This window comes from Temnothorax americanus, unplaced genomic scaffold (assembly GCF_048541705.1).
Source record: "Temnothorax americanus isolate GAGA-0224 unplaced genomic scaffold, ASM4854170v1 Scaffold3, whole genome shotgun sequence".
Classification (NCBI taxonomy): Eukaryota; Metazoa; Arthropoda; class Insecta; order Hymenoptera; family Formicidae; genus Temnothorax; species Temnothorax americanus.
Genome location: NW_027509442.1, coordinates 9,271,218 through 9,282,685, shown reverse-complemented (window position 1 = coordinate 9,282,685; position 11,468 = coordinate 9,271,218). Strand labels below are relative to the sequence as shown.

The 11,468-nt window shown below is 39.0% G+C and overlaps 2 protein-coding genes across 4 annotated transcripts in view; one reads left to right on the top strand and one right to left on the bottom strand.

The window, feature by feature from the left end:
- Window positions 1-2,132: 2,132 nt before the first annotated feature.
- On the top strand, window positions 2,133-5,079 carry Rtcb (RtcB RNA ligase). 2 transcript variants are annotated; one of them, XM_077411324.1, is made up of 10 exons: window positions 2,133-2,309; window positions 2,519-2,618; window positions 2,782-2,977; window positions 3,106-3,236; window positions 3,366-3,492; window positions 3,566-3,672; window positions 3,746-3,905; window positions 4,008-4,318; window positions 4,432-4,596; window positions 4,739-5,079. In XM_077411324.1, the coding sequence occupies exons 2-10, from the start codon at window positions 2,523-2,525 to the stop codon at window positions 4,964-4,966; spliced, it is 1,521 nt and encodes a 506-aa protein (XP_077267450.1). In that variant the 5' UTR covers window positions 2,133-2,309; window positions 2,519-2,522; the 3' UTR covers window positions 4,967-5,079. The 2 variants fall into 2 exon arrangements, with proteins under 2 accessions (XP_077267450.1, XP_077267449.1); XM_077411323.1 differs by having other exon boundaries at window positions 2,133-2,357.
- A 367-nt stretch (window positions 5,080-5,446) lies between these two features.
- Window positions 5,447-11,468, bottom strand: part of Dpy (fibrillin-like protein dumpy) — an 82,644-nt gene continuing 76,622 nt past the window's right edge. For both annotated transcript variants that reach the window (XM_077412319.1, XM_077412320.1), the window contains 11 exons: window positions 11,272-11,454; window positions 10,331-10,915; window positions 9,294-10,241; window positions 8,469-8,837; window positions 7,930-8,385; window positions 7,652-7,840; window positions 7,193-7,431; window positions 6,830-7,100; window positions 6,478-6,716; window positions 6,165-6,351; window positions 5,447-6,069 (listed from right to left, as the gene is read on the bottom strand). In XM_077412319.1, coding sequence (XP_077268445.1) covers window positions 5,831-6,069; window positions 6,165-6,351; window positions 6,478-6,716; window positions 6,830-7,100; window positions 7,193-7,431; window positions 7,652-7,840; window positions 7,930-8,385; window positions 8,469-8,837; window positions 9,294-10,241; window positions 10,331-10,915; window positions 11,272-11,454 — 3,905 coding nt within the window. In that variant the 3' untranslated portion in view covers window positions 5,447-5,830. The remainder of the gene's footprint in view (window positions 6,070-6,164; window positions 6,352-6,477; window positions 6,717-6,829; window positions 7,101-7,192; window positions 7,432-7,651; window positions 7,841-7,929; window positions 8,386-8,468; window positions 8,838-9,293; window positions 10,242-10,330; window positions 10,916-11,271; window positions 11,455-11,468) is intronic.

The window sequence follows — 11,468 nt, the reverse complement described above, 5'->3', positions numbered from 1 at the left end:
ACCGCTGCGCGCGTTGGAACTTCCTGCGGTCGCAAAGTTAACCGCTGCGCGCGTTGGAACTTCCTGCGGTCGCAAAGTTAGTTTTCTACCGCTGCGCGCGTTGGAACTTCCTGCGGTCGCAAAGTTAGTTTTCTACCGCTGCGCGCGTTGGAACTTCCTGCGGTCGCAAAGTTAGGGTTAGGTTAGGTTAGGTTAGGATTTGGTCAGGATATGGTCAGAAAATTTAAAAATATTATTTTTTGTTTTAAATATTTTACAATTTATTTTTTTTTTATAATTTTTACAAAATTTTTCTCACGTTTAATTTTTATTTAAATTTTACATTTTTATTTTAATTTTTGTCAATTTGGTCAGGACGTCGATCAGGATTTTTTAAATTTTTTAAATATGGTCAGGAAAAGTTAGGATGTAGCCAATAAATGGTCAGAAAGTTTTAAATTTTGTTTTAATTTATTTACAAATTAAACTTTTTTTTTAATTTTTTGTAGAATTTGAAATTTATTTAATTTTTCACAATTTTACTTAAATTTTTGTCACGTTTTATCACTTATTTAAATTTTACGTCACGTTTACTTCATTTTTTGTCAAGTTGGTCAGGACGTCGATCAGGATTTTTTAAATTTTTTAAATATGGTCAGGAAAAAGCAGGATGTGGTCAGGTCAGGTTAGGTCAGGTTAGTTAATTTTTTTTTAATTTTAATTTTTTTTTATCTTGTTTATTTCACGTTCGAACACGTTTATTTGAACGTTTATCACGTATTCAGGTTTCGTCTCCTTTACGGACTATGTTTGAAACGTTTAAAATCCCAACCACATACTCCCTCGATACCGCTCTCACTCGCGCGCACGTGGATTGGATTGTGACCGAACTTGTGGTCTAAAACTGGAATAAACTCTTGTAAATAAATAAAACGGTCGCCACTGTGTTTTAGACGTTGACACAGAACGTATAGACCCGTCAAAGCAGTTTATGACACGAGGCTAAAGAGGTTTCCTTTCTTCCAAGATAGCTCGCTTCACGTCGCGGGCTCGTCCTCTGGCGCCGCACTCGCTTTCGCGTCGCGTAAGATGCTTATAAACGCCTGGCTAACGGCCTAACGGCACGGCCACTGCCGGGTCCATATAGCGTTTTTCACTGGCAGAGCCAGTGCGCACTCAGTGCACATTAAAGCCGTCGCGCGTTGTACACAAACCAACATAAAGTGTATGTTTAATATAATCGGGTTTAATCATGAAATCTTTAATATTCTTTATTACTCTATTTAGTAAAATATGTACTAAGTATTTTATCAGTCAAAATATTTAATTGCGTCAATAGGATGGCTGCTTTTCAGGGGTTCCTTTCTGCTCCATATAGATCGATAATTACAATTGTCTCAAACTGCTTTATCCATATATCCATGTTGCGCTTATAGTCAACCATTGCTAGATGGACCTGGATGAACTGCAAATTTTTGCATGAAAGCAAAAGCATTGTATATAACCATGATGGAAGAATTTTTCCATCATGTATATTACCATAGTAGAAGTAATAAGGTGTGCTCGTATTGCGGACACATTGACTTCGAAATACGTAAAATATTAATTATTGGTATTTATTTAGAATAGCTACTGCACCTCAAATATCGATGAAATTAGGCTTAATCGATTCGTTTTTGCATAAAACGAAAGAATCTGGCAGAAAAATGCGGCGGTCTGCCCTGCGAAGCGAGATATTTAGCGTTAAAGTTGACGACTCTCAGGTTTGAAACCTGTCATACCGACGCGATGTAGCGACTGTGGTAGCGACAGAAACATGCCCCGCGGCCACATGCGCATGCTCCGTGTCCGCACGCGCATGCAAAAGTGCGCGAATTTAAAACGTATGCATACTTATAATGCATAAATATAAATATGTACTTTTTATATACGAACTATTCTCTGCTTTAACAAATTATTTGTTAAATAATTTGTTAAAGCAGAGAATAATTGGTATATAAAAAGTTCATATTTATATTTATGCATTATAAGTATGCATACGTTTCAAATTCGCGCACTTTTGCATGCGCGTGCGGACACGGAGCATGCGCATGTGGCCACAGAGCGGACAGAGCATGCGCATGTGGCCGCGGGTCATGTTCATGTCGCTACCGGCTACCACAGTCGCTAGTCGCTACATCTCGTCGGTATGACAGGTTTCATAACCTGATAGTCGTCAACTTTAACGTTAAATATCTCGCTTCGTTGGACAGACCGCCGCATTTTTCTGCCAGATTCTTTCGTTTTATGCAAAAACGAATCGATTAAGCCTAATTTCATCGATATTTGAGTTGCAGTAGCTATTCTAAATAAATACTCTAATTTCATCGATATTTGATGTGCAGTAGCTATTCTAAATAAATACCCTCTTTTGAAACAGGATTGTATAATCTTGTACATAGAAACATTTTTTCTTCATATATAATGTTGATGTGTCTCTTATTTTTAATGCATTTTATATATGTATTCTAACTGTTTTTTTTTTCTTTTTTTTTTGTAGAAAAATGGTGGTAAGACAATATCAGGAGGAGCTTAAATATTTGGAGAAAATAAATGAATGTTGTTGGAGAATCAAAAAAGGCTTTCAACCTAACATGAAGGTAATCTTTTTTTCTATTGTATATGTAGAATGTAGGAGCAAAATAGACATTAAGAGGTGTATATATAGATGCCAGCCATTTTATAAAATTTAATGCTCATTGCTACCCTATTATTTATATAGTTACGCACTTATTTTATCATATGAATAAATTGTGATTAAAGGTTGAAGGAGTGTTTTATGTGAACAACACGTTGGAGCGTTTGATGTTTGATGAGTTGCGCAATGCATGTCGGCCAGGTGCAGTCGGAGGTTTCCTTCCTGGGATGAAACAGATTGCTAATGTGGCAGCTCTGCCTGGAATTGTATGGAGATCTGTCGGTTTACCAGATGTACACTCTGGATATGGCTTTGCTATTGGTAAAATATATCGTCTTCCGTTTTCTGAAATATTTTTCAAACATGTAAACTCCAAGATTCTTTATGATAATTAACCATGTCAAAAAAAAAAAGAATAAAAAATAATAAATAAATATTATTACATTCAGGTAATATGGCAGCATTCGACATGGACGATCCAAAATCAATTGTATCGCCTGGTGGTGTGGGCTTTGATATTAATTGTGGTGTTCGTCTATTGCGAACAACGTTGTTCGAGAAAGATGTTTTACCAGTAAAAGTAAAATATCGATTTTTTATTTGTACTTTTTAATAATTATTTTTATATAATTTTATGTATTGTAAAATAATAATGTATATATATCTGTTATGTATATATAATAGTATAAAAAAAAATTCTTTTCTATAGGAGCAACTTGCACAAAGCATGTTTGATCACATCCCAGTTGGCGTTGGATCTAAAGGAATTATACCCATGAATGCACGAGATTTAGAGGAAGCTTTAGAAATGGGAATGGATTGGTCTTTGCGAGAAGGTAAGGAGAGAAAATATTAATGATGAAATAAAAGTATTAATAAAATAAAAATACTTATACAAAATGCACTTAGGTTACATTTGGGCTGAGGACAAAGAACATTGTGAGGAATATGGAAGAATGCTTAATGCCGATCCATCAAAAGTATCAATGAGAGCTAAGAAACGTGGACTTCCTCAAGTACGACGTAACAAATGTTTAGAAACGTGTATTATTTATAATGTTTATATATTACAAATATGTTCTCTATTAGTTAGGTACATTAGGAGCTGGGAACCATTATGCGGAGATTCAAGTTGTAGATGAAATCTATGATAAGTGGGCAGCATGTAAAATGGGCATCGAAGAGAAAGGACAAATTTGTGTTATGATCCATTCGGGCAGCAGAGGGTTTGGTCATCAAGTTGCTACAGGTTATAAATTATATACGTTCTCTTTCTCTTTTTTTTCTCTTTAATTTCTAGAAACTATTGTAAAAATTATATGATGTTTTATATAATGAAATAACATTTCAGATGCCCTTGTACAAATGGAAAAAGCTATGAAGCGTGACAATATTGAAACCAATGACAGGCAGCTTGCGTGTGCTCATATTAAATCTCAAGAAGGTCAAGATTATTTGAAAGCGATGGCAGCTGCTGCCAATTTTGCGTGGGTTAACAGGAGTTCTATGACATTCCTTAGCCGACAGGCGTTTGCAAAACAATTCGACTCATCTCCCGATGATTTAGATATGCACGTCATTTATGATGTGTCTCATAATATTGCCAAAATAGAAGAACACGTAGTTGAAGGAAAACAGAAGACACTTTTAGTTCATAGAAAGGTAAGCGTTTGCGACACATATATTACAACTGAGAATAATAACTTAATTTTGATATTGATGTAAATATAAAACAATTCTTATATATACGTGATAAAAATGTATTTCGTTCAAAGGGATCAACAAGAGCCTTTCCACCGCATCATCCTTTGATTCCTGTAGATTATCAGTTAACGGGCCAACCAGTTTTAATCGGTGGTACAATGGGTACATGCAGTTATGTTTTAACTGGTACGGAACGGGGTATGAAAGAAACGTTTGGGTCAACGTGCCATGGTGCTGTAAGTATAGGGATTGTATAAATTTTATATGTCATTTATATATATCCATCTTTAATTTATAACTTTAATTCTACAAGTAATACGCTTATATTATATGAGTAATGATGTAAAAGTCCCCTATACGCAAAAAAATATTTTACAGGGTCGTGCTCTCTCAAGAGCGAAATCACGTAGAAACTTGGATTATATGCAAGTTCTGAACAAATTGGAAGAGTTAGGCATATCTATTCGGGTTGCTTCACCGAAATTAGTCATGGAGGAAGCACCGGAGTCCTATAAAAATGTGACAGATGTTGTTAATACTTGCCACGCAGCTGGAATTTCCAAGAAATGCATTAAATTACGACCAATCGCAGTTATTAAAGGATAATATACAACAAAATATTTTTACTATTCTTTTTATGAATAGCGTACAGCAAATGCATTTGTCAAATAATGTTAACAAGATATCGGCCAATAAAGCTCAAATTATATGTAAAATTATTTATATAACATTACGTTTGTTACAAATTGTATAAAATATACTTCGCGATATATAAAGATCTATAAATATTGATATTATTAACTTTCTCATTTCATATAATGAAATAATGCTTTGTAAGCTTGTTGTAACGTATATCTAATGATATTATTAAGAAACATCTTATACATATATGTATATGTATTATAAAGAGTAAGTCACTAAAATAAATTTATGAATTGCAAAATTATATTTTATATACCTATATATTTATTAATACGTCACAAACTATAATGGAGGAAGAAGGGGAAAAAATAACCAAAATTTTTAAAAATATTTCGTTAGCGTTTTATTAGATAAAATGTACAATTACCTATTTTCGCAATAAGAAAGCTATATTAGACTAATTCGTTGACTTTACACAGGAATTAAATTCGCAGCATTATATTTAACAAATCCTCCACTGACTAGAGAAAATAATAGAAGAAAAAATGCACGCGCGAAAGAGAGATAGTCCCGTGTTTTTGCTTGCAAGTAGATAATGGAAGCAAACCATCGTCATAAATAGTATGTATATATCATGACTCGTAATGTATAACAGTGACTTTTATTGTTTGAACCCTTGAAAAGAAGAGTACAAAAAGACGAAGTGATAGTCATTGGAGGAGTTGTATACAGAAATGCAAAACCGACCAATAGGACGAATGGTCTGAGATGCATTCCACGAGAATTATAAAAAATTTATGTTATTTATAAAATATTACTCTAAGGGACTTACGATAGGTGATAGTCAGGAGAAGGTTCAGCTACAGATTCAGTAGTGAACAAGGGGTTTGGGAACTCTGGTGGGTGTGGCAGTGGTCCAGCAGTCTTTGGCTGACGTCGATACGCCATAAGCCAGCATGACACAGCAATAGCTACGGCAACCAGTGCTAAAAGCGCCGTAATTATTAATGCTATGATAAAGCCGACCATAGAAACACAGATATCTTCCACTCTTTGGGCTGAAGGAGCTGAAATGTAGCAAAAGGAGCAAGAATGATTACTTTCTTTATTCCAATACGTTATACGTGAAAGTTGTTATTTCTTTGCGCATACTATGCCTTACCTTCAGCTGGATCTGCTGTGTACCTCTCCTCTCTCCTTTCCAGAGTGAATATTAAGTTAGATTGAATAGTTATCTCTTCACGAAGTTGACCTTCATATCCATCAGATACACTTAGAGATGTGTCATTATTCTCGGAATCAACGTCTCTGCGACGACGACCAAAGGCGTTATAACCGCGACAATTAACCTGTTAATAGAAAAGATACGTTCACATTTTTATTTTAAAAACATTAATATTTTTATTGTCAGAATTTGCATTTTGGCTCATGCGTACAAAATGATTGCAAATTATGAGTCGCAAGCGGGTACTCACAGGTTGACAGCGTCCGAAGCACACGCGTATATTGCACTGGAATCTTATATTGTCGCTGCTGGGAAACTTGAACGCGTTAAAGCTAGCCATTAACGATTGAGTCTCGGGATTTTGTTCCCATTCTCCGAATATTGTAGAATCTGTCGCGCAACCATTCTCATCCGTTACGATGTACTCGTTCTCCAAATTATCTTCCATAGTTTTAGCGACGCAATTTCGTGCGAATCCACCATAAATAGCTGCAATATATTATGTTTATTTATCGTATCTTACAGCAAAAGTAGCCTAGAGTGCTGGAATAGTAATTAAAAGCACATACGAAGCGTTGCTATAAGTAAAATTCAATACTTACTTGAGGGTTGAACTTCCACTTGGAGCATTAAATTATCCCCAATTTCGGCCGAATTAATTTCATTTCCATTCTGTGCAACTATTTTCATTACGCATATAGGTGGTGGGCCGGTGTTAGCAATTGTTCCAGCAGTCGTCAACATGGAGACATTAAAGCCGAGAGTAACGTTTTGTTCTCCAGTTTGATATATACATTTAATATGATAAGCTTGTGCTTTATAAGTCATCAATTTCGGATGTTTCTGTATAACAAGCACAAAGCTAGCCTGTCCCTGAAAGATGAATCAAAATAATGTAAATATCTTTTGTGAGTGATACAATATAAGCCATTGATACAATTAAAATACAATGCTATTCAACTAACATTCACGTGTATAAGTCCGCAATTGCCAAATGCAACTTTGAACGTCTCTGTTTTGTGATCAGTTTCGGCCGGTATCGAGACAACTCGTCTGCACTGTTCGTCTTTGCTACGTCCTTTAACGTACAAAACCCCGTCGAAATCTTGATCCTGCAGATGTATTACGACCTGTACTCCATCCGACAGGCAGCTCACGTCCATTTCCGGTCTAGGGAAATCTGTTCGGCCATCCTTTCTGTCGTCTGAAGAATGGAAAAGATATGCATTAAAACGATTCCTCAAACATTGCTCCGTATCGATTAACTTGTCATTATTTAAAAACGCAGTTCTTGATTTAAAAAAATAGGTTGAAAATAACAAACTATATCCTGTCCTATCTGAAAGCTTATGTATCAAATCTTATGAATATTTGCAACGTAATAACCGAGACCACATGCTTATTTTTGCAAATTTTAAACGTACAGCATTGGGTGTACGGATTGCCCAAGTAGCCGTTGACGCAGATACAAACAGCTTGGTGTCTGGTAGCGTTGCAGAGCGCGTGTACGCCACACTGTTGCTTCTTACAGGGATCTTGACAAGTATGAGTGACTTTATCGCAGTATCTGTCATCGGCGCAATCGTCATTACGTCTGCATTCGATTATACCAACTGAAATTAACCGCGACGATAGATTAGCGAAATCATGTGAGAGGGGAAACATCCCTTGATCGATATATGAAATTAAACGGCCGGCTTACTCTGTCTGCAATATCCGTGTGTGTCTATTCCGTATCCGTATCGCGTCGGGCACACGCAGCGACCGTATTCGTCTATGCTGAAGCCCTTTTCCAAGTCGCACACGCAATAGCCTTCCTCGTTTATCACCATGTTAGACTGTCTGCGACAAGGTATGCAAACGTCGTTCGCGTCCTTACCGAATCCAAGCGGACAGATGCAATTGCCGTATTCATCGCGAATCTGGCCCTTCCCGAGCGGGCATATTTCCGCTGGAACTGGATCGCAGCGGACAATCGCGTTCCCACGGTATCCTGGGAGACATTCGCATATCATGGTTCTGATCGGACTGGTGTCCAGGACTTTACATTCGGCGTTAATGCCGCACGGTGCGATCTTAGTGCACGGATTGATGCATTGTCCGTTGAAACACGCGGTCTGGGATGGGCATTCGTTGTCTGCCTTGCATTTCTCCTTAACTATAAGAGGAACAAAAGATTAAAATCGAAGGATCAATTATATATTGATTTGAATGAAGACAAAGCGGATTTCATCCTTTTACCTTTAGTACATCCTGATTTAACATCGCCGACGTAGCCAGACGGACAAGCACATTCCACAACGTGATTGTAAACGTTACAGTCCATATTGCCGGTACATGGATTCTGCACGCAAGGATTTTCACAACGATTGTTGATGCAAGCCTTATTGGTAGGACAGTCAGAGTTAGATCTGCATCCTAGTAGGACGCAGGAGACCCGCGGATTGCCACCATAGCCAGGTGAACATTCGCAGATAGCCTTGTGATTAATGCCGTGGCACACCGCGTTCTTGCCGCAGGAAGCCAAAAACGGCGAGCACGCCGGCACGCAGTTGCGTTGGACACACGCGTGCGAACCGCTGCAATCGCCGTCCGTTCTGCATCCTGCAACTAAATATCAAAATACAACATTATTTTACACAATAATTGATATATAATTATAATTAAAATATAAGACTTCCCGAGATAGAAATATTTTGCTGGAAATACTATAAAATCGATGAAAAGTGAAATGAAAGTTATTGAAAAATGTTATTGAATGTAATACTGTGAAAAATATAAGGAAAGTTAAATTATACTATTGAAAAGTAATAAAAATTTTTGTTTTAATATTAGATGTCATTAAATTTATTGAATTTAAGTAAAACTGAATTTTTACTGAAATACTGATGGAATAATAATGAAATGGGGGGCCAATTGAGAATTTTAAATACATTTCAGTAAAATTTCATTATACATTTTTATTATATATTTTCAGTAAAATATTTCCATCAGGGTTTTCGCAAGTTTTACTAACGTAAAACGTCTTAAGCCAAAGGAAATGGCTCTCTCTAAGCGGAAACTTACCTCTTGTACAAAGAATATCAGGATTTCCGTCGTATCCCAGCGTGCATGAGCATATCGGCTTGTGATTGATGACATTGCAAACCGCATTGGGTCCGCACGCGCAAGGGTCCCTACAGATCGCGTTCACGCAGGACCGTTCCGAGGAACAGTCGTCGTCCTTGGTGCACTCGACCTTCAGGATCGGCGTGGTGGCCCGGCAAGTGCCGCTGCCGCTGCTGACGTACCCGCTAGGACACACGCATACCATGGTGCGTATTGGATGCGTCGGCAGGACACGACACTCGGACGGTTCGGTGCACGGTTGTATAATCGGACATGGGATCTGGCACTTGTTGCTCAGACAGGCGAGTGAGTCCGGACAGTCACTGTCCTCCCTGCACTCGGGCCTGACTTCCGGCTGGCAGTTGACGTACGGGTTTCCGGTGAAGCCCGACGGGCAGCGGCATATCGGCAAGTGGTTCAGGACCCTGCATTCCGCGCGAGGCGAGCAGGGATTGTCATGGATGCAGGGATCGATGCACTGCATATTGATGCACGAGTGATCACCCGGACAATCGCCGTTGCTGTAGCAGCCGATCACGCGGCAGCGATCCAGAGGATTGCCGTGATAGCCCTTGCGGCAGCGGCAGTCAGCCACGTGGTTGTTCGGGAAGCACTCGGCATTGGTGCCGCACGGGTCCTTGACCAGGCACGGGTTCACACAATTGTTATTTTCGCAGGTCTTGTCGAGCGTGCACTGGCTATCGTGCCGGCACTCGACGGAGTGACAGGCGATTTCAGGATTGCCTTGATAGCCCTGCTCGCACGAGCAGATCGGCTTGTGGTTCCTCACGTAGCAAGCGGCGTTGGTACCGCAGTTACACGGGTTGCGACATTGCCTGTTGATGCACGCCTCGCGATCGCTGCAATCGTCGTTCGTCGTGCACGTTCCAATGACCGTCAATTGTACTACAAAATTGGAATAAATTATGAATTATGGATTATTTTCAAACATTTATATTATTTCTGAAATTCAAATGGTATCTAGCTCCGCTTACTTGGCCTGCATACACCGTCGACGTCGGTGATCCAACCCTCCGGGCAAGTGCAAATCATAGTCCTTACAGGAACCGTATCGAGAACGTCGCAACGAGCGTTCTCTAGACACGGCTTGATGACCGGGCAAGGATCGATACACTTTTCCCGGATGCACACCAACTTATCCGAACAGTCGATGTCAACTCTGCACTCCGGCTCGAATTCCTCTACGGCATGTCGCTCGCAATAGGAGAACGGATTGCCCAGCGGAATGTTTTCAGGGCAACGGCAGGACGCAACGTGATCCTGGACGTAGCAAACGGCATTTTGCGCGCAGAGCGAATTCTCGGCGCACGGATTTATGCAGCGGCCATCGTTACAAGCCAGATTATTGGGACAATCGTGGTCAGTGTTACATTCGACTCTCTGGCAATGAGCCTGCGGATTGCCGTAATAACCTGGACCGCAACGACAAGCCGATCGATGATTCTTGCCGTAGCATTCTGCGTTGATGGCACATTTGTTGTCCAAGATGCAAGGGTTCACACATTGGCCGTTGTAGCAGGTAGCCGCGTAGTCGCACTCGCTGTCATATTCGCAGTCGACTGAAATAGATAATCGCAATTAGAAATGCGTTAAAAATTGAGGGATTCTTGTGACATGAAATATACACTGTTAAATATTAAAGGACGAAATTTAAACCAGTACTTTGAATTAAATAATATTTTATTATTTTTAATTACCATGTGTGTCAAAATTTATTATTTTAACACAAAACAGTATTATTTTAACTTTATTGGTTTAGTTAAATTAATGACATATTGAGCAGGAGCAGTGGCAATCTATAGGAATGATTCAAATGACTCAAAATGAGTATGATTTGACTACAAATTTAACAATGTACTGTTAACATTAATAACTTCACTCGCTGTACAAAGAAGATAGAACAAATGCTACTTACGCTTGAAGCATCCTAACTGAGGGTTTCCAGAGTAGCCCGGTGGACACACGCAAGAAGGATAATGATTTACGACGTTACACTTGGCGTTGGGTCCGCAGTTGCAGGGATTAATACACGCACTATTGACGCATGCATAGTTTCCTGCACACTCGCTATTCGATACGCACTCGGGCGTGATCTCCGCTACGATCAAAAAT